Source organism: Corylus avellana, chromosome ca2, assembly GCF_901000735.1.
Source record: "Corylus avellana chromosome ca2, CavTom2PMs-1.0".
Lineage (NCBI taxonomy): Eukaryota > Viridiplantae > Streptophyta > Magnoliopsida > Fagales > Betulaceae > Corylus > Corylus avellana.
In genome coordinates, this window is record NC_081542.1 from 44,169,216 (window position 1) to 44,192,470 (window position 23,255).

Sequence of the window (23,255 nt, forward strand, 5' to 3'; positions counted from 1 at the left end):
ATTAAACTTTAAGACGCTTATTTGTAGTCTTTAATGGATAGTTCAATCGGTTGTAAACTATGCCTTATGAAGCGGAGGTCACTAGTTCGGATCTCTCTCTTCCTTCCCTTGTGTGGACATGTCAAAAAAAAAAAAAAAAAAAACGCTTATTTGTAACTACTCCATATTTCATAATTTCAAATCATGAAATCATTAACTGGCAATGATCCCCTGAATCACGAAAACTTTGTTCCTTATTTACCTAGAGAAAAACATAAACAGAAGCAAAGCACATAAATGAGCAAATTCTGATCGATTCTTAAAACTAAATATGTAGGATGAAACTGGAGTGTCCCCCTCGACAAGATCACTCAGCTTTGACCCAGACAACATACACCCAAGCAGTTCTTCTGATATCTTGAAAATCCTGCTGAAGTTTTCTTGCATGCGTAAATTCAACTGCTCCCTTTCCCAAATGGCAACCGCCATCGTCAAAATTGAGAGCATAGCTGGAAGGATCATACTGGAACTTGAGCTGCTGCTTCCCTGCATTCTTGACAGCCTTCTTCACCGCTGCTCTCATCCTCCAGAACAGGCTCCTGCATCGCTTCTTACTGTAAGCACTCACCCACTCCAAGCTTCCTCCCAAACCCATATCTCAATATGAGAATTGAAAACCCACTTCCTCTTTCTGCAAAATAATGGGCTTTCTTTCTTCAAAACTTTCTGCGAGGTTGAGAAAGAAAGAAAGAAAGAAACAGAGAAACAGAGCCGATTGCAATGTGTTGTTATGGAACACAGCTTGGAACAACAAGGCTTAAAAAGGAACGAGTACCGAAGAGGGGAAAGGAAATTGGAAAGCAAGAAAAATCTTTTTGGTCTTTCAAAGAAGCTGCGGAGTTTCAGCTGCAGTGATATAGCTTTTTTGGGAATGACATTGGGATGCTAAAATTCTATCATCCACAGGGAGACAGAGAGAAAGCAAAATGGGGTTGCAGTGGGCAGAGAGCCTCTGCGTTTAAGGTCCTTTCACTATCATAACGTGGTCGTAGGGGTGGAGCATAACGAATCCGTATTCCTCGGCTGTTGAACGATCATTTCCTCGCCCCTCTCCCTTTCTTTCCGGAAAAATGCTACTTGCTTTCAAACTTTCTGTTTTACTTGCAATAATTTGAATTTAAGAACGAGTAAAAATGAAAGTACGTGTAGCATTACTCTTCGGACCGGAATACACATGTCGAGTTGAGTGAGTGATGAGTTAGGCGAATGTTACAAAGATTTTATAGCTAACATTTGTATGTCATCGGACAAATATAGTTACCTAACTTTTAATTAGGTTTCCAGGACCACAAATCTGAGATTTGTTGTATGATTTTTCCATACAAACTTTCGGTTACTGACTACGGTTCATTAATTATTTACTACATTTTTATTTTTTTAATAATGGGTTAATTAGGAGCATGCTTGTTAAAGTTTTTGTTTTATGTCTTTTGTTCTGTTTTTTTTTTTTTTTTTTTTCAAGCAAAAACATTAATAAAAATCCAAAAACACAAAAATTATTTTCACTTTATTGTCACATCAAAACATTTTTTCAAAAATAAAAAATAATCGTCCAACACTTTACGGTTTACCCAACTTACACTGATTAAGGGTATAGTTCAAAATATTTTGATAGTTTATAAATATGAGTGCAAGTGCAGATATTGAGTGTAATGATACTACCTAAGTTTAAGATAATTGTTGGACACATCATCCTCTTAACTAAACCATATTGCTGGTGATAAGTGATAATTAGAGGTGTCAATCCGATCTGGCCAAAACCGAGGACTGGAATCGGGGTACTCAATTCTTGGATTTGGGCAACCGAAACCAGGACCCCTGTTAACCAGGGTCTTAGTTACCAGTCGATTTCGGTTTTTATATATATACTTCATTACCTAAAGTATATATATATAAAGTCGAGCGGGGAACTGGGGTAGGCCATGGTCCCCCCCAAAATAAGGAAAAAAAAAATTATAAGTAAGTAAAAAAAAAAAATTTAATTTTAGTCATTTGGCCCCCTCCAAAAAAAAAAATTGGCCCTATTTTTAAATTTTTTGGCCATATCCAATAAAAACTTTTGGCCCTATTTTTAATTTTGTTGGCCCATACCCACTAAGTTTTTTTTATTTTTGGCCCTTACTTTCAAATGTCCACTTTTTTTGGTATTTACGGTAGTCTTTAGTTTATAAAAAACAACCAAAATAATTTTTTTTAATAAAAAAATTCTAAAGAACCGAAAAAAAAAATTTGGCTAGCCCCCTCCCATAAAATTTCCTGACTCCGTATATATATACATATATGCACCCGGTTTCGGTAACCCGGTAAAAATCGAGTACCGAAACTGAAATCCGATCCCCAATTTCTCGGTTTTTCGTTTCGATTCTAATTTTTCGGTAATTTTTTACACCCTTAGTGATAACCTTTCCAAACTTTCAAATTTCTCCGGCAATTGTATTACTATTGGGTCTCTAACATTCACATCCAAAATAAATAAATAATAAATAATAAAAGAAAAAAGAAAAAAAAAATAGAGAGAAATCGGCGATGAAATGCTACAGTGATCAATCAAATCAAAAAACCCTTTTTTGGCAGGAAACTGCTCTGTCTCCTACAGGATGGTTCGTGGTTCCCTTTGATAATCTCTGTCTCTTTTTGTCTTAACCTCCAAGTCTATAGTGCTTTTTACATGCACATTAAATTCCCTTTTGTCTCTCTCCCACAACCACCTTCCTCATAGCTCCATAGGTTGCTACCCTGCTACCCATCTCTTATTCGATTTTGGATGTGGATTCCTCATACACGACCTGTCATTCTCTCCCACCAATCCAACCCTTTGTCTTGGACCTCTGTTTTTTTCCCTACACACTGTTTTTTTTAAGAATTTAAGTAATTTTTTTGACCTAATAGTGAGTTTTCATGAGATCCAACTATTAGAGCGAACAGTCAAACACTTCAAAATTTATTTAGTCACGTCTCATGGCATATCACTTCTTTAATTACCACTTGGCATTTTCCTGAAGTGGGTGCCCTTTTTGATGCAGGTTCCAATGGTGCCCGAGTGGGGTTACAACAGGGCTAGCTAGGCTTAAGCTCAACCATAAGGAATCCACAGAGAAACCGATGGGTAAAGGCAAAAAGCCCAAAGAAGAGTTAGTGACAGTTTGAACATGCACTTTGTCAGCCCAAATATTCCCATCTCATTCAAATATAGCCGGTGAACATTCACAGTGTCAGCCCAATTATTCATCTCATATTTCCTTGTTGATGGTGCTTCCTCATTCAGTCGTTTGCTTTTGCAGGTTTTTTTTGGGGAACAAATCCGTGGAAATCTGGCTTTTTATGTATGTCCCCATTACAAACTTTCACATGTCTTTAGTTGTGCCATCTCTTGTCTATTTTCTCTCCTTCTGTATTTGGTTTTAACCATTTACCCTAAAACTATATCAAGAAGTTAGTGTTAAAAGATCTAGCTCGTTTAATTAAATGGGTTACATTATAGTTTACTTATATAAGCTTATTCTCATAATTCAATACGATCCGAATCCGACACACAATATTTAAGGTTGTTAGTTTTTTATGTGACTTTCTTACACGAACCCAATACAAAATAAACAGATTAGAGTTGAGGGTCCAACATGTTCAATTAAATATTGCTACCCCTACTTATGGGTATCATCAAGCCTAACGGATTAATGTTAAACTTGGATATTGCTATTGCCTTTGTGGAGGGAAACTTAGAAATAGAGAAATATTATTGGTAGTGGAGGATGACATGTTACAATAGGAATGGGCAGTCCAGTTTGTTTGACAAAATTAAAGCTTCAGGTGAGTTGGGTTTCTTTATCACATGCCTTGGCTGCGCTTTGTTCCCTGAACATTAAAAAAAAAAAAAAAAAACTTTTGATTGTCTTCAATCTAGGTGATGAAAAGAAGATAAAGATATGAGATCCTAGGGCTAGGAAGTAGGAGCGTGCACTTTTTGCTTGTATAAAATTAGTCCCTACTTCAAAAGAAGGGCACATTTTACATTTCTGGTTCTGGGATGAGCAAACCCTAAATCCTAGACCCCAATTTATGTTGGCTCTAAAAGATTCCAGACCTTCATGCATCTTCTATGGATTTGCTCCCACGAGTCTTTTTATGTGCCTTTTTCACTTTTCAGAGTGTGCTTCCATGGGTATAGCTTGGCTACTCTCTCTTTTCCCTTCTTTTTGAATGTGAGAACCACTTGGGGGGTTGATCATCAAAAGTAGAGACACCCTTCCTGACACCATTTCACTTTCTTTAATTATACTAACAGAATTTTGAAATATAAATTTTCTTTTCCAATTTATTTAGGATGAAAAATGCTATGCAAACTCCAATTTATTTCAGTTCTTATGTATTTTAGGATTTATTGGAATTTCAGACAATAAATAGAGACCTATGTAATATTGTTTCAGACAATTCAATATAATAAAGATGTAGCCTATACATTTCTCTCCACTTCCGCTCTTTTTTCTTTCTCTTTCATATTTCAACCTGATTTACCAACATTATGAGAGTTTCAACTAATGAAGTCGTATTAAAACTTGAAAGCTTGTTTCCAGTGAGTAGTTCAATTGGCTAGGAACTACTCCCCATAAAGCTAACGGTAGCAACTAATTCAAATCTCCCGCTCATTTCCATCCCCTTTTGTGGACACGCCAAAAAAAAAAAAAACACTTGAAAGCAATATTGAAAATAGCACGCCACACACACACACACACACACACACACACATATATATATATATATATATATATATATATATATATATTTTAATCCAAAATTTGTCACACAAGGGAGGGATTTCCCCTTGAATTGAAGAAATTTTTGTATAGTAGTATACTTGTACGATCAGTACTAGAGCCCCAAAAACTTCGTTAATGTCCCTCCCCTCTTCCAAGGTGGATTAGACTACATCCTAAACAAGTACGCTAATAAAATTAATTTTCGTCCAATTATGTCAAATTCGATTCTCCAATAATTACCTAGTCCTCGAAGTTTCCGTAGGATGTTCTTGTTAGTTGTTTCTACTGTATAATTGGACAATGAATGAGACAATAACCAACAAAAATATCCCATTAATTGTCACCAATTACTACAAGAAAAAACATAGAAACAATCACCCATATGCCTTAACATCCTCTTGTCTTCTCCACTAACCATCCTCTTTATCTGTCATAAATCCTTCGTTTTTCTTTCCCATTTGACACAAAGAAGAAGCATAGCTCCTCTCCCTTGCTACTCCAATGGGTTCCCTCCCTTCTCCTCCACAACCGGCGATTCAACTGCCATCGCCGCAAAGTCCGGCATCGAGCTATCAAGTCTATGCCGCGTTTTGCCAGAGGCAGCAAGGGCCAAACACATACATATGCAATAGGATAGAGTGCTACAATCCCTCTAACAACACATGGAGCTATGCTACCTCAATCCCGGGCATCACTGACAACCATTTCTTGAAAGGCTTTGCAATGGTCTCTCTAGGAGACTATGTTTTTATAATAGGTGGGAAGCAATGTTACAAGGCCAGAGAGGGTTCCTGGATTGCTGGATCCAGATGAGTATGTGGACAATGATGTTAAAATCCAATCGTCGGTGTGGCGTTACAACGTTCGGTCCAACCAGTGGTCCACACGTGCGCCACTATGCACGCCACGTTGTGACTCTGCGTTTTCCGTTTGCGAAAACAAAATCTATGTGGCAGGGGGACAGTCCAATATGACATTTGCAAGGTGTGTTGCCTCAACTGAGGTGTATGATCCCCTACTTGACATTTGGACCCGTTGGCTGACATGGCGATATGGAGGTACAAGTGTGCAGGAGTGACTTGGCAAGGTAAATTCTGCATGGTCGGGGGATTTGCAGACCCAATGGACGCAAGCCCGGGGGCCTTTGGCTGGGAGCGTAGCTCGGCGGAGGTGTACGACATGCAAGCAAGGAAGTGGGGCCTCGTGGTGGGGATGTGGCAACTAGATGTGCCACCTAATCAAATTGTCACGGTGGATGGGAAGCTATTTAGCTGTGGGGACTGCCTAAATGCATGGAAGGGTCATATTGAGGTGTATGATGGCGGCATATGGAACGAAGTTGAAGGGTCACCACAAGCACTTAGGGGTTCCCCAGATTCCACATCGGAGGCCAACCATGAAGGTTGGCAAACAAATCAACGACTTTACCTCACAATGGCACCAATAGGGACCTGTTTATATCTCTTGGCCGGCTGCCGGAGGGCTGGCGACTCATCGAGGACAATGTCAAAGGCCCATATATTCGACATGTCGGCGGAGACCGACGCCTGGAGGAGCCTTGAGCCAATGGAAGAGGAGGGACTAAAAGAGTTTTGTAGCCATTGCTGTGTTGTTCAACTTTAGCTAGCTTTCTAGCTAGCCAGCAACAAGCACATCAAGTTGGCAGACTTGAGAGTTATAATGTGTACGTAACGTTTTTTTTTTCTAATTCAGTTGTGAGTTTTACCGTATAGGCGTCTTGGTCGGATGCTAAACCTGTGGCCACTAGGAGTAGTAGCCCACATGATTTTTCTGACCTGGGGTGACAAAATAAGAAAAATCTTGTACTATATATAAGTTTTTGCCTTTCTTGGAGTTTTAATTATACAAAGTTCTTGATTTCAAGTGCATTGCCTACAATTTACTTACTCATAACAACACACCAAAGAGCAGAATCATTCTTTTGGAGTAGAGTCGACCAACCCGATTGAGAAAAAAAAAATTGGATCTAGGAGCTTAAGATTTGGATCAGAACGAAAAAAACTTACGGTGCAAGCCCCAATTAGATCATGAAAGCCAATGCAAATGAACGTACGTAATAGAAAACATACGATATGATTCAAGTACAGGGAAAAACCCGAAGAGTTCAACCAACCACGTTTAGCATAACGACAATTTAAATGAAGATAATAACTCCTACTAGCTAAACAATGTCAGAATTGTAGCATTGAGGATAACTAATTAACTATACCATGATTTCAGTCCGTCTTAAATTCAAACAGCTCAAAATCCAACTAAGGCCAAACCTCGCAAGTGAACGCTCTATATGAGTGAAGGTCATGTCACTATTTTATGTACACCCATTCTCATATATTCTAAGAAAATTATAGCTCTCTATTTTGCTAACTTAAGCATAGGAGAGTTTTTTCGTTGAAGTTCCTGACTATCGCAACTTGTTTTGCACGAATTTGACCGTGCTATCATCATTAGACCATGAGTACGAATTCCATTAATCGAAATTCAAATTCAAACAGAACAAATCTTATAATATTGTGTCCAGAACTAAATTCTGACATAGCTAATTGTGTTTGCAATTACATTTAGGATATTGATACCCAGTGACAAGCCAGACCTTAAAAGGCAAGCACCCCCATGATGTGACCATTAAGAAACATAATTGATCAGCTTCATGCAAACGATGAGAACAACAATGCTTGATTAATTTAGAACAAAAACTTCCAAAGAGGATTTATTTGAGCATTGGGGGAGAATAGACCCTTGGGCTTTCTTGGGCTTTTTCTCCCTAAAGAATATATATTATAAGGCTATAGTGCAAAACCAAATCATAACACCCAAAAGATGAATGCCACTATGATCTATTTGAGGGATTTTGATGGTTTTTGCCCAAAATTAGAAAGGACTTAGTGACCCAAATGATAATTAAAATCTTATTTACATAGTTTTGAACATATCATTAGTCTCCATGTTATATCATGTCACTTCATTAAAGAAAGCTACTAGTTCATAGTCGGCGCCTACTTTAATATTTGCATCTCTCAAAAACACACACAAACACACACACACACCAGGGACTTTCTTTCAAATTGCTACAACTTTAATGACCCAAATGATGATTATGGCTTGTTTAATTGGGTCTCAAAACATTTCATTAGTCCTCTACTCTAGGATATGACTTCACCATAAATTATGTTGCTTCCCAAATGGGCCCCTATCAATGTCCCCCATGCTCCCACATCTTGCAAAATCCTTGTCTCTTGAACCATAAATGGGCAGGACCTTGACCTTCTTGTTCATGAAGCAAAGTGGCAAGAACCCAATTGGTCCATGTCTCTAAGTGGGCCATACCCGAGAGTAAACGGGCCCACCCACGCTAAAAAAATATGATTTGGGTCAATCGAGTATTATTGGCCATACATAAATAAATAAAGCCTTTTGTGAGACTCAAAACAGCCCAAGCCAAGCTCTCAAGTGGTCAAGTCTTCCAAGCTTTTACCACCATCAAAAGAAGAGAAAGTATAAGTGATGAATGAAAGAACCATCATTCACGTGTATGGTGAGCCATGGCTCAGTCTCGCACGAGCCACCACCCCCCCGTACCACCTGACCCCTTTGACCCACCACTCTGACACCCCCCCTCCCCCCCCATGTCACTCTTCCATCTTTCCTAGTCCTTGTCAAAACAATTTCCACATGGACACGCAATCACACGTGCGACAGTACCCGCGCACGCGAGAGGCTGATGTTTGACCCGTGTGACTTTGACTACGACTACGATCACTCATATCAACGTCCCAGATCTGATGTCCAGTGAGCATAAATCTGAACCGTCCAAAAGGGGACAGTTTCGAGGACTAGGGTTGCCTCACATGTTGGTCAGGACCTGAAAAGGCCGACACGAGAAGCTGATCTGTCGGTTCTTGTTTTCGGTGTGAGAGAGGAGAGAGGGAATTGGGAGGCTTTGCTTCTTTAATGCTTTTCTCCCCCGCTACCCGACAATTCCAGGTCATGCCACGTGGCTGAGAGGAGATTGATTGCATGGATTGACACGTGGGCAAAGAGTTAGAGGTGGGGTCCATTTGGGGGGGGGGGACAGCGGCACATACCTCGACATGCTTCATGTGCTAGGGTTCTCACACAAAGGTGGTCTGGCTCACTGTTGGGTCAACTTGCAAATTGACATTTCTTTGCAACTTGGATTGCAATTGGAGAATAAATCAAGAGCCCCATGTGAAATACCTAAAGTTCTATATCGTTAAGAGATTGCTTTCATCGATTTTAATACTTTGTAAGAGGTTTCTAATAAGAATTATAATACTTAAAGTTCTGTAAGTATTGTGTTCATGGTGCTTGTTTTTGTTGTAATTTTACTTCTGTTTTTCTGCAATATCAGTTTTATTTTGCTGTTTGTCTTGTTTTTTTTTGTGGGTTTTTATCTCCTTGCCATGACATGGTTTGATCTTGAGGAAGAGATTGATGTTGGTGGTCGTCCTTCAACAGCTCATTTTTGGTTCTCTGCAGTGCCTGCTCTGCAACAACCATTTAATAGTGGTTGCTGTTTTACCCACAACGGACTTTTCATGGAATTTCTTTGCAATTTGTACCACTTTGTGTGGCCCTGAAATAGGTCTAGCTTGCTTATAGTTCTTTTGGGATCATTGGTAATCATCATTGCCTACTGTTTGGTTCTTTTGGACTGGATCCAGAATTTGTTCTTGTATTTGCACTGTTTTTTACTATTTGCGCTTTGTTGTTGGGATGCCTTCCCCTTTTGTATTTATTTCTATGCTGTTTTAGTTTGTTTTGAGTTTATTGTTGAAGCCCATCCTATTTTCGTTTTTAGGATTTTTCACTTCTTCTTCCGTTCAAATCAAAAGTGGAAAAGATCCCTCCCTGTAGCATTTTCCTAAAAAAAAAAAAAAAAAGGTTCTATATCGTTAAGCCCACTTTACTAAATTCAACTATTCAAGTATAGCTGAATTGGTATAAATTCAAAAATCTAAGTTTAAATGATTGCTTTGATTGATTTGATGCATTGGATTGGATAAATTTTAGGGTTGATTCATTTTGTCTTCCAATGATTTCGGTTGTGTTTAATTTATTGATTTATGAGTTAGAGAGTTGAACCTTTTTTAAAAAAAAATCAATGCGGGAGACGGAGAAAAAGAGGAGAGAGTTGAACTAATAATTCATTGAGTAATATTTTTTATCATTATTATAGTATCAATACAGTAAATTCATGACCAAAAAAACAGATACAATTACACTTGGATTATGTAAATACCACACTCTAAATCATAAATTAAAATATCGAACTTTGTTCAAAATCTTTATGTATAAACTTCAAAGAATAGGGTTTGAGAAATTTCTTTCAATCTAATTTATAAAAGTAACATATGTCCCTTAAACATGAGCGATATACATGTTTTTTTTAAAGTAAGAACAAAGTTGAAATAAATTTTAATAAAAACTTTTATATATCACATATTATTAAAAAAAGAAAAAATATATATCATTTTTATAAATTAAATTAAAAAAAATTCATCCCATCCAGTTTAAGGAAACTTTGTCCGAACTTCAAATTCTTGAGAAGCAGTGAGAAAAAGGTGACAAGGCCAACGTGAGTCTGCCTTGTGTTGTGTAATGAGTTGACCCATGCATTGAAATTTGGAATAAGATAGCCACCTTTCCCTTTTCATCTTTTGATAGCTCTCTCTTTGCAATTTCGGCTTAAAGCTACCAAAGTGGACAAAGTGCTTTCTTTTTTCTTAAAAAAAAAAAGAGGTTTTTAAACATGGATTTCTATACAAAAACACGACCTTAATGAGAGCACCTATTATTATTATTATTAGTTGAAGCTAAGTTTAAAAAACTTGAATAAGAAAAAGAAAACAAAGAGACTTATCGAGTGTGATGACAGAAGTCATCTCCGACACCTATTATAGTAGAAAACACTTAAAAAATGAATAATAACTTATGACAATAGATAAGGAAGTTGCTTAAACCATACCCGTCACCATGGCTACCTCTTTAACCTTTTAAAGAGGTTGAGATCGACAATTTAGAAGATCAAATAAGGAAAGTGCATGATATATGAAAATTGAAAAGCACACAAAATGGGAAGGATATAGAATATATGGCAATAATACCAAATAGGAAATAATTTTTATTTTTTTGACTCGTGGAAGAATAAAGAATTTAACATAAAATGATTACCATAATTGTGGTACGCTAGCTCGGTGTGGGTATCATGGTGCACAAAGACTTTTCTCATGTGATATCAATTGGTTGAAAGAGCCTCTTGATAGTATAGACTTTAATATAGGAACTAAGTAAGGGTACAGATCTCCTACAATGTACTCATTAGGAGTGTCTAAGGGGTCATTGGGCTTTGGACAGCGGTTAGAAGACCAAGGAGCTTATTAAAAAGTATTGGCCTTCTGTTCAAGCAGGCATTTGGTAATTTGGTCTATCAATTATTATTATGGGACAAAAACTATGAGTAATGTTTGACTTATAACATGACTCATGTCATAATGTGATTGGAAACGTTCAATCACGTACTAACACATGTAAACAAATTGTAAAAGACTTGTAAACTATTAATTGTAACTAATGTCACATTGTAAAAGTACATTAATTATACATTTCAAGCTTTCTCTAAAGAGTAACGAGATCAACATAATGCATTTGTGATATAAAATATAACTTTACTTTTAAAACATTTATAGAATTATAAATCACAAGTTTAATACTTTGATTAATTGATATAAAAGATGAAAATGGAATCCTTTTGGAAGAGGGTTGAGGGTGAAGCAGTGATGTGTTCAGGTCGAAGGGTGATGAAGTGCCTTGTCGGACGACACGTAATTATGACATTACCCTGGACCTTTGGGTATGTAGGACACCCCCTTGGCCTCTGGGGTGGGGGACCTGTGTTGCCCTTTTCGAGATAGGAAAGCAAACCAGATGTGATCGTGGTACTTTGTTTTTTTATCAATTCCCATCTACTCGATCTGTCTCTTACTGTGTTAACTACCATTCACTCTCTCTTGGACCTTAGCACACCCCCTCTAATTTCACAATTGCCCCTTCTCTCCTCCTTAAAGGAATGAATTAGAATCATTTAATTGGATAATATATTAGTTAGTTATAATTGAATGATATTTTTGTCTTTTTATAATAATTAACTGAATAATATATAATTCAAATGAAATAAAGAGGATCATGTTCCTTAAGGAATAATTTAATAACCTCGTAAAACAAAAGTCATTAGTTTCACAACAATGTCCTTTGTTTGTTTTAATCTATGTCGTGTCATGGGTTTAGATCACATGAATACATGAGAATAAGATTATATAAGTCGACTTTAATCTAACTAGTTTAATTAAATGGGATTTAAGCTTGTCAACCTTAATTCGAAAATTTTGTGTTTGGTTCGTGTGAAAAATTGTTGGTCCTAAAGGAACGGGAGTGGCAGTTTGATAATATTGATGAGAAAGAAGGGTAATAGTTGCAGCACGTAAGTCCAAGCTTAGGGAAGTAATTGGATTGGGCCCCTCAAGTGCAACTACAAAATAGAAAAGGAAGATGTAGGAGCTGGCATGGCCCAGGCCATTACTGGTGTTCTTCTATGGGAGAACCTTCAAGTTAATTATTTGATGGTCTGTTCATGGAAAACAAAAGGAGGGGGAAATTAGATGGGAAAAGATATTCCTTGGGCCTCTACTGTTTGGATGCTTGCATGTGTGGCTATGAGCTCTATTTTATTTTATTTTATTTTTTTTCACTGCAAGTTGGCTGTCTTTCTTTCTTTCTTTCTATCTTTCTTTCCAATTAAAGAGATTCAATAAAGATATAAAATGATAAAAATGTTGCTCATGATCGTGAAATTAGCCATGAAAAGTTGTTTAAAGTTGGTCGAATTCTGATATGGACACAAAGCCAGAATAATTGCAGAAAAAAAAAAAAAAAGGAAAGAAAGAATTCTAATGGAAGCATTGTGGCCCTTTCATGCAAAATGCAGCCAGTAAAGGGGAAAACAAAAAAAGTTATAAAACTTTGCATCTTTCATGTTTCTTGCCAAATCATCTCTTTTTTGGCCAAATTTTTATGTTACCTCCGCTTATGAGGCGTGGTTCACAGCCGATTAAGCTATTCCTTTAGGATAAATGATTTATATATTGACATCAATAAACAAGTTTAAAACCATCTTCCATGTTAAAAGAAGTGTTATACATCTCAAATTTTATTTTCAAAAGTTAATTTTCAAATGATGTATCACTATCTTACGAGATTTATTATTTTGAGAAGTGTGCCACCAATTCATGTGATGGTGACACGTTATTTGGAAACTAACTTTTAAGAAAAAAATTTGAGATGTATAACATTTCTCTACATGTTAATAGGCAATTGACATGGTGACTATTTATTAATTTTTTATTAGTCATAGTTAGGACTGTCACACCAACATTATAAAATAAAAATATAATAAATAACATTACTTCTAATGCTTTGCATCAAAATGAAAAGAATAAAAGAATAAAACTTTGGGTAGTCAATTGTAAGTCCAACCAAAACACAAGTGCTAAATTCCTATTATTTCCTCACCTCTTCAATCGGCCAAAATTGAAAAGAAGAACATCAAAAAATAATTGAAAAAAAAAAAAAAGAATAACAAAATTCCCATTTGCCCATTTAGGTGAAGAGCTATCCAAAGTCCAAAGCACACATGCCCCTCTCTCTCTCTCTCTCTCTCTCTTTTTCTTCTGTGAGAGTCCCTCTTTTGGGAGGCCTAAATCACAAGTTTTTAAGTACTCCGACAGCAGCAAAGGCTTTGGTAATGGTGTAAAGCCTTTAAGCACTGCCACACCTTTCAGTACAGTCCAAAGCTCTCTCTGAAACTGCATTGCTATGACCAAGAAGAACCACGTAAACATGGTGTAAGCCTGCTAGATTTGGGAGTTGAGAAGAAAAAAAAAAAAGAAAAAAAAAAAAGGAAAACAACGAGAAACACGAAAATGGTGGAAGAAGAAGGGTATGCATGGGCACCAATAGGGGCTCCTTTGGACAACGTGCAGAGAGAGGAGCCCTTGAGGCACTTCGACAACTCGGTCAATGCTGTGTCGTTCGGGTTCGTTGCTACCGCCATTCTCATCTCTATGTTCTTGATCATGGCCATCTTTGAGAGATTCCTCAGACCCACCTCGCCGGCGCTCTCACCGTCCAGTGGCCGCAATCACCGTGACCTTGAGTCCCAGATGGGCTTCAATGCAAAGCTTGGTCACCCATCTCCCAAAGTAAGCAAACCCATGTCTTTTTGAAAAGTTCTAAATTTGGGTCTTTTTTAACATTGCATTTTCGTTTTGTAACTGTGTAGCTTTTCTTTTGCCATGTTTGATTTTCTATAAAGTGCTTAAAGTTTTTTTTATTTTTTCGGTTTCTCGTTCTTCAGTCTTCAATAAGACCAAACAGGGAAATGCAGAACATTTTCATTCTAACAGAAATGTTAGTGCTTTTTTTCTTTTCATGACAGTTTGAGACTTTGAGTGACCTTTTTATTTTTATTTTTTATTTTTATTTCCTAAATAATGATGATTATTTCTCTGACATAAAGTTCTGCTGCCTAATGTTTTCTCTCTTACAATCATTTTTGTCAATTTACAAGTTTTTTGGTCAGATTGACTCCGGGGTCTAAATTTTACCTTGTATTTTGGGCATTAATGAAGCATCTACAGTCTACTTCTCTTAGTTCATTTTTTTTTTTTTTTTCTTTTCTTGTTCTTTTTGTTTCTGGTTCTTTGATTTCTGTTTAATGTATTTCTGTTTCTTTAGGCCCAGTCTTATTTATTTTCAGTCACCAAAGTACCAATTACAACAGAAAATCTAAACTCATATACCACTGTAGTCAGTGGGATAAGTACATCCCTCACCATTGACTTTTCCCAAAGTGCCCTACTCTCTTCTTTTTGATTCGAACCCTCCTCCAAACACGTCCTTCCTGCTTGTCTGTGATTTCTGTGTAGATGTTCTTTCTGGGTGTTTTTTTTTTTCCTCTACTTGGCCAACTCTTGTCACAGATCAAATTGCTGTTCTTTTTTTGATCGTTGAAGACCAAGTTCATGTGTGAATTATACTTCCAAACACTGGGTGCACTGTGTGTTGTGCAATAGTTCCCAAAACCAGTTTGATAAAATTTATGAATTTCCTCAGTTGAATACCATTTGCTGATGTTAAGTTTCTTTCTTACCTGCACATGGTTATCTGAATTTTTCGTCACCAAAGAACTATGTTGTCATGTAATTATGATTGTTGGGCAATGACCCCATCCAAGTAGTTGTCTGTTAAATGGTAGCTGATTGGTCCCAAGGAAGAGTGTCTTGAGACTAAATGTACTTGGAATTTACATGGTGGCCACCAAGCCCATCACTACCAATCTTTATGACACCCCACCCCGCATGGTCAGTGCCGGGGTCGGAGACAAGCATCAAGTCTTTCATTGTGGGCAAGAAATAGTTTAGTGTCTTCTTATTTCCATCTTTAGCTGTCAACTTGTTTTCCAACTAGATTTATTAAGCAAAGAAAACTGTTTATAAAGATATTGTGTGCTATAATTGCATCAAAGGAACAGAATCCTATTAATTTGTCTAGAGCATCATATTTAGGGACTACCTTGTACCATACTTCTGGGAACATCCAAGGCCCACCTACTGATCCTTGCTAATTGTTCAATTAGGGGACTACCTTTTTTGTGGGACATAGCCGACAAAGGATGTATTCTCAACTTTATGAACAGAGATACAGATCTAGGGTCATCAATGGAAAAAGGAATATTTTAGTGTTTTAAAAATCTAAACCGGGTTATATTGTGAATCAATGGTCAGTTTGTTGAACACCTAGACCAGAAGATCACCACTGTAGTTTGCATTGCAAAGCTAAAACAAGGGTCAAAATGTTTATGGGTCTCACAGTCATTCCCTGAAGTTTTTGTGGATTTCCAGTTGGGATTTCAGAAACTTATCAGGTGTGATGGCAATATAGGAATAAATCATTCAGAAAGCTAGAAACAGTTGCAGGAACACAAAGTGTGTCATTCCATGGATGTTTCAATAGACTAGAAACCTAGAAGATACATATGGTTTCAAGCTAAAATGCATACTAAGAATCCAAATATGTAATATAGTTTTTGACAGAGGAATCTTGCTCCATTTGAATGTTTTTAATTAATTAACAAGGCATCTCGTTTGGTTAGATGAAGCCATCAACTGTGCACCTATTATTACTTTTTTTCAGTTGTCTTATTCCCATAAAATGTTGTCTTCTCTCAGAATCCACCAATTATATCCTAAGCTTTTGTCTAGAAATGCAAAAAGTCAAACTCATATGCTAGTTGTTGGGATAATGTTGCTACCTTCTCTAATAAGTCAAAAAAATGAAAATAAAAGAACAAGACAAAATGCATCATCAAAGCAATACCATGAGATTGGGTTCAATTGATTTATTTTATTGCTTTTGCTGTTTGTTTATGTTTTTTTTGATAAGTAAAAGTCCGACAACAAGGTGCATCTGCCGGGAGACGTTTGTTTATGTTTTTACATTATGTACCAACTAAATCGGACTACTTAATGATCCTTGCATCATGCAATTATATTGGGCCACAACATTTATTGGTGTTATATTAAAATATTTGTAAATGGGCACTACAAGCCCCTGTTCAGTGACTTCACCTGTCAGCTAAGTATGTGGAAGGAATGATGTGTTAATTATAGATATAGAATGATGTGTTAATTATAGATATAGAACAGCAAGCACTGTGATTTGATCCAGCTGTACTTCCATATTCTGGATAATGTTTCTTTAAAGCTTAGTTGGGATCTGATTGTGCCTTTTAAAGGATTCAACTGATGTATTCAGGTAAAGGTTTTTCCTTGACATTGGCCATGCCCCAATCATTTATCTGGGTCAAATCGCCTCATTGGTATTTTTGCTTCTCAATACTAATATCTTCTTACCTTTGGTTTAGTTGTTCTGTAGTCATCCTATTCCAATGTTCTCAAGATCGAAAAATGATTTTAATTTTTCACTTCAAATCAGTGGTAGCAGTGCAATGCACACTAGTATATTAGGCTAACTTCCTGTTTAACTCATCTACACTCCTGGTGTCAGTCTGGCTGACCTGCAACTCATTACTCACCCCACCTGACCTGGGTTTGTGGTTGCTAGTGCGCTTTTTTTTTTCCTTATGGTAGGTTTTTCCTCAAAAGTCGCAAGTAGTTATAATTTATTATCAAGCATTTGGCTTTTGGGTTCATATGTTTTAATTTATTATGCTCTTCGCATATCCGTTATTCGACTTTCCTAGGTATATTTTAACAATTTGCTATTGCTTAACTCTGCAGATGACTGTGTATGCTAGTGGGGTTTCTGTATTGATGCCTGGAGATGATGTTCCTACCTTCATTGCACACCCAGCCCCCATGCCATGTCCTCCTGCACAGTTTTTGTGGCCTCCCCAGCATCATATTTCATTGCCAGATCCCGACTCAAACACCAACTTGAGCACAAACTCAAGCTCAAGCTCGTTAGGAGGAAACTAAACATGTGAATCACATCAAGCCCAAATCATGATCATGCACTCAGACTAAGAGTTTACTCCCTGGAGAAGCATGGCCAGACAGTATTCAAGGTTGCACTTTTTTCTTTTTACCCAAAAGCTCTTGATTTGTGTATAGCATTAATGGTCAGGCTGGCTTTGGCATATGGGCCACCTTCAAATTTGCAGACTGACTACCATCCAAGTGCACCTGGCATTACATATTTATCTTATAATTTTCAGATATCCCAAATATGATTTGCATCTTTAGAGATGTATTGCATTGCCATCACATAGATGAGTCTCTTTTGTAAAAAACTGAGGAATATAAAGGTGCAGAATTGTCAAAAGGGTGCAAAGCAAAGCCTTCAATAGATGCTCATTCATGTGTCAAATTTCCAGGTTGCCAACTTCCCACGGCAAGTTAGAGTACTAATGACAAAGATATATGACTTGAATATTAGCAAGAAGTGATAGTATCAACTGATCGTTTTTTGGTAATAGGACTTAATATGTTATATTAATCATTTATTTTCAATATTATTACTCTGATGTGGGATTCTATCATATATAAAACCCTATCTTTTGATCCCATAATAATGTGGAGAACGACGAGTCCGTGGTTGACTGCTGTAGAATTGATTAGCAAGTGTGTCAACAGGTGAGGCTGTCTCAATTTCTGGTTTATGTAGAGAATATTCTTGCAACATCACAGAAACAATTACATCTGCAGCGTAGGATTCACATAATCAAGATGTAAATTTAAGACTTCTATTCTGATTATAAAGCTTAAAATAATAAGGGGTAATTACCTTTTGCCCCTATAAACTACAGCGCTTTGGCACTTTCTTCCCATGAACTATCAACTATGACATCTGACCCAATCAAACTATCATCTTATGGCAAAAAACCCTCTTCCGTCAGTCAAAGTGGTTAAAATTGACGGTCAACGGTTATATGCAAGTTATGTGCTATTTTAATTTTTTTTTTTTTTTCCACTTTTGCTCTCACTTCTACTGAGAAAATGATGCTTATACCCTCCTAAATCCTAATCCAACACATGAAAACAATTTAAAATAAGGGCAAAAGTGGAAGAAAAAAAAAATTTAATGGCACATGACATGTACATGACTGTTGACCGTCAATTTTAATCCCTTTGACTAACGAAATAGAGCTTTTTGTCATAAGATGGTAATTTGATGGGTCAGGTGTCAATTGGCAGTTCATAAGAAAAAAATGCAAAGACGTTGTAGTTCATGGGGCAAAAGGCAATTACCCCAAATAATAATAAAAAAATTATAAATTTAATTAATGTTTTAATACCATGGACTAATTGGCACTTTTCTAAGGCCCACGCTTCACTGAGGATAACATCAGCTCCCGGGGATGGGCTTTTTAGTGGGGCGCTTCATTTGCCGGAAAATGGGCCTTGTCCATAATCATTAACTAAGATTACTGAAGCACTAAAAATAAGCCAGGCCTCCTATCTTTAGGCCCATAAAACAAAGGTAGCCTTATTTATGGACAAAATTTTCTTCCAAACTGGATTGAAGGAATTTCCTTCAACCTAATCTATAAAAGTGACATGTGTCTCTTTTTTTAATAACATGTGAGATGTACATGAGTTTTTTATAAAATTTATTCTAACTTTGTCCCTGCTATTAAAAAACATGTGCATCTCACATATTCATGGGACGCGTGTCACTTTTATAGATTATGTTGAAGGAAATTCCTCCAACCGTTTGGAGGAAAACTTTGTCCCTTATTTATTGTATTTCACCCCCTTAGAACATTCCCAATGGAAGAGCCAAATGTTACTTTTATCTAAAATAGCTCTTCAAATATTTAAAAAACCCCTTACATTGGATTAGCAAAAAAAAAATGTAAAATAGATATTTGATTGGAAGAGCTAAAAAAAAAAACTAAATGTAGCAGCACTTTTCAAGGGAACTATTTTATTTTTTACTGTTTATCTCACCTATTTTCTCTCTTTTTCCAAATATTTTCCTACTTTTTCTCTGCGTGTTCTCTTTTTCCCAAAACTTTTTCCATTTTTCCTCACATGTTCTCTTTTTCCCAAAATTTTTCTTACTTTTAATAATATTTTAATAGAATAGATAGAAATATAGCTAATCGGATTTTAGCTAAACTAGACAAATGTGAGTTTTAAGAAGCCATTTTACATAAAATTATGACTCCTCCATTAAAAATGCTCTTATAACTTATATTTAAAAATCAGCTTGCAAGGAAAAAGTACCCAATAACTTATATACACATGATTAAGATTGTAGTTAAGTCGCGTACGATACACACTCTGTGGCCGACGTTCACGACGACCCACTCCATCAACAATAACCCGATACTAGCCATTTTTCTTTTGGCAGCTCCACTTCTCTATCCCACTTAAATGATTCAAATTTTTTATATAACTCACCATTTAAACCTAGTTTGCAAGGGAAGAATGTTAAAAAACTTATATACACATTATTAAAATCGTACTTAAGTCTTGTGAGACACTAAAGATCGTAACATTTAAGCTCAGCAAAAACCCCTCCCCACATAAGATATAGATACAACCTCTATATATATATATATATATCCGGTCGATTGCGTGAAGCTTGCAGTAGCCACAAAAAAAAGGAAAGTATACAGAAAAGACGGTTCTTTTTAATCACTCATACATACACATAAATACTTCAATAATTATATGTATCAAAACTGATTAAACCATGCCTAACCTATTAAAGTCATCCTTTTTTTCAACATGTGGAGTATATTCCACAAAAGCCCAAGTGCTGAAAATGACAAAGTTAGAAGCTCCAAGATCTGCACATAATAAGAACAAATGTTAACAATTGATTTGGTATTAAATTTGAATTTTCAAACCACAGAAGTCTCCTCCTTTTTGCATTGAATTCCACATGATTGGAATACAAAGAATATTGCATATGATGGGGACGACCAAAGAAACAGTCCAAAATGTAGGATACTGCCCATTTGCTTTCCACACAGAAAAGCCAACGGCTTAATATAATATTAGGACCACTATTAAATTGTCTCCATATCTCAACGGCTAATAAGAACATACAAAAGGGTTTCCCTCCCTCCCATTTCAACTCTCATTCAAAATATATAATTTCCATGATATGTGAAATTAATTTGTAATGTATTAATTGGAAAAATATTACAAATCTATAGGCACCTTTATGTTAGAATTTGCTTGTTTTCACTTCAAGATTAATATGCACCCGAATTTCTTATAATTTTATACCTCATATGAAATTTTGGGTTCGGGCAATGATCTACGAATCGAAATCCCCTACCATTGGAACTACTAAAAATTTTCTACGACATTTAGATAGAAAAACTGCAAGAGATTTTCAGCAATTTATTGTCTAAAAAATAAGTGGGTGAACTTTCTAGAACTAGCTTGACTAGGTAAATTCTATGAGAGTTCTCTCATATTTATTAATCAAATTATTATTTAATATTTGGATCTCGAGTAATTTGTTGTTAGAAAAATAGATAGACGAACTATTCGAAACTTGCTAGGTCAGATAAATTCTATAAAAATTATCTCTACTCATTAATCAAATTACTAACAATTTAGACAAAAAAAAAAGAAAGTAAAATCACTATTGCTGATTGCTAATTACACTAATTATACTAAGAGTCTGTTTAGAATTGCGTTTGAGAAATAGAGTTTTTAAGTCAAAAAGTGATTTTGGGCAAAAGCTTTATTTTTAAACTTTTGCCAAAAGTGCGTTTTGACCATTTTTATACTTTTTAGACTCTTAAAAGCGCTTTTAATTTTTTTACTAAACTGAGTACTTTTTTTATAAAATGAATTTTTTAAATATTAAAAGTACTTTTAAACTCCTTAAACGCAATCTTAAACAAGCCCTAAATTTCAGACTACTACTGTCAATGTCATGGGTTTTAGCACAAGGAAGATTGCTTTTTTAATATAAATTTTATAGTATAGTTTTTAGCACCTTTAATAATGGAAGCCAGCCTAGGCAATGTAGGCATAGACATCACAAGATTTTGTTCGAATATAAAATCATGACCAGACCATCAATTTCTTCTTCTGGTAATTTGTATAATGTGGGGGCAAGTATGACGTGTCCACGCAATTTTTTTTTTTTTTTTTTTTTTAAATGCTTCTTAAATTTGAAGTGCAATAAGAAGCCCCATGCCTAGTGGCCTAAAGGTTGAAAGGAAAGAAAACTAGTTGAAGAAGCTTTGGAGATAAATTCTTTTCACTTATTTTAAAAAGTTTAAATAAATAAAAAAATTTATTTAATTAATATTTTAATACTCTATTTATGTACATACTCAAAGTCCTTTTTACTAAATGATACTTAACATGTAAAATATTCTATGAAAATGAAATGTGAATTACTTAGCAAGAATTAGGTACTATATCAAAATATAAAAATTAAATAGGAAATACGAGAGTAGAAGCAAAAAGAGAGACAATAATTTGAGGTAGTTCGACCGTAAGAGCCTACGTACTATGCCACCATCCTCGGCCAGCTCGTCATTGTCTCCAATCGCTATCAGCTCGTTTAATTTTTCCTTCAAACTCAAGCTTACTCATGTTAAAATTCAAGTGATATTCTTTCTTTATCAAATGATATAATCAAATATAATATTCTTATTCTGATCATGCCATAATATCAAAATCTGATCACTATTACACAATTTACATTACTTATATTGTGCATTCATGTGGCCTATAAACACATGCACATTATCACTATTCTATCAAATAGGTCAACATAAACACAATGTAGTCATCATGAATGTAGGTCTCTAAAACCGAACCGTCTCAAATCATTATATCGTCGGGTTCTCCTATTTTATACTTTATTTTCATATTTTAACAATAACATTGCTTATAGTTATGGATCATTTTCCAGAATCCAAATATTGCATTAATTTTATGTATAAAATGAATAAATTCACAGCTTTTTATTTCTAAAAATGTGTACTTTTGTTTGCTAGAGTGCCCAAGTCTTTCAAATTCAAAAACAGAAAAAGCCATTAAAAAGGACAATAAAAAATAAATAAATTATGTACATAGAATCATTATTCTGCAGAAACGCAATCTTTGGGCGAGCAGGAGAAGAGACCCACTTTTGGAAGCCTGTGACTGTGAGAGTAAAAAGTAAACAGCGGTCAATTTAATGGCGTTACTGTGAAATCGGACACAGACAGGTGTCATCTGCTAATCCGCCCAACCCACACATAGACAAAATCTTCCCAAATCCCCAAATTGACCTTTTCACTACAATTAAAATTATTTACAATAAACAAATTACCGAAAGAAAAAACAGGAGACGAAGAGTTAGAGAAAGATGAAACACTCCAAGGACACAAGTGGGTTGTCCAATGACTCATTGGTGGTGGTCGTCGTCGTCGACATGGTCGGCCACTTACCCTCCGTGCAGCTATCATTCTTGGTCTGCTCCATTTTCCGGGCATTAGTCTCAGTCGGAGCCGATTTGACCCGACTCGGGGACCTGTTCGTTCTCCTGGCAGACGGGCTCCGACCCATGACGGATCTACTTGGCCCATTATCCACACGGGTGGCCGGCGACCTGGAACGCCTACTGGAAGCCTCACCAGAAGGGTTCCGACGGTTCGGAGGTGGCTCGGTGGGCCTAAACCCACGACTAGCGATGGGTTCTCTGCCGTGAACCAACCGGGACGACCCGGAATTAATCCGACCCGGTGACTGATCGGATCTCCGGGTCGGAGACTTCCCGAGAAGCCTCTCTCTCTTGGCCCCAAAGTCCCCAGTGTGAACTCTGCTCCTCTGCTGCGCTCTCGCCGGGGACGATCTGTGCACTCTCTGACGGACCTCC

The 23,255-nt window shown here is 36.4% G+C and overlaps 3 protein-coding genes and 1 pseudogene across 3 annotated transcripts in view; 2 read left to right on the top strand and 2 right to left on the bottom strand.

Annotated features, from left to right (window-relative positions):
• Positions 1-203: 203 nt before the first annotated feature.
• On the bottom strand, positions 204-1,273 carry LOC132172147 (uncharacterized). Its single transcript, XM_059583598.1, has one exon. It carries the CDS (start codon positions 632-634, stop codon positions 347-349), a length of 288 nt encoding a protein of 95 aa, XP_059439581.1. The 5' UTR covers positions 635-1,273; the 3' UTR covers positions 204-346.
• Positions 1,274-5,294: 4,021 nt separating this feature from the next.
• Positions 5,295-6,416, top strand: LOC132169902 (uncharacterized; annotated as a pseudogene).
• A 7,095-nt stretch (positions 6,417-13,511) lies between these two features.
• LOC132171728 (uncharacterized) lies at positions 13,512-17,628 on the top strand. Its single transcript, XM_059583115.1, has 2 exons — positions 13,512-14,089; positions 17,189-17,628. Exons 1-2 carry the CDS (start codon positions 13,811-13,813, stop codon positions 17,384-17,386), a joined length of 477 nt encoding a protein of 158 aa, XP_059439098.1. The 5' UTR covers positions 13,512-13,810; the 3' UTR covers positions 17,387-17,628.
• A 4,921-nt stretch (positions 17,629-22,549) lies between these two features.
• The window catches only part of LOC132169903 (uncharacterized), a 915-nt gene continuing 209 nt past the window's right edge, over positions 22,550-23,255 (bottom strand). Inside the window, exon 2 of the mRNA XM_059580845.1 lies at positions 22,550-23,251. Coding sequence (XP_059436828.1) covers positions 22,736-23,251 — 516 coding nt within the window. The 3' untranslated portion in view covers positions 22,550-22,735. The remainder of the gene's footprint in view (positions 23,252-23,255) is intronic.

What these genes read in the sequence shown, in the direction of transcription:
- LOC132172147 (XM_059583598.1), bottom strand. Translation starts at nt 634, where the DNA reads ATGGGTTTGGGAGGAAGCTTGGAGTGGGTGAGTGCTTACAGTAAGAAG.
- LOC132171728 (XM_059583115.1), top strand. Translation starts at nt 13,811, where the DNA reads ATGGTGGAAGAAGAAGGGTATGCATGGGCACCAATAGGGGCTCCTTTG. An exon ending in TTGGTCACCCATCTCCCAAA is followed by an intron (nt 14,090 to 17,188) that starts GTAAGCAAACCC and finishes TTAACTCTGCAG; the next exon opens with ATGACTGTGTATGCTAGTGG.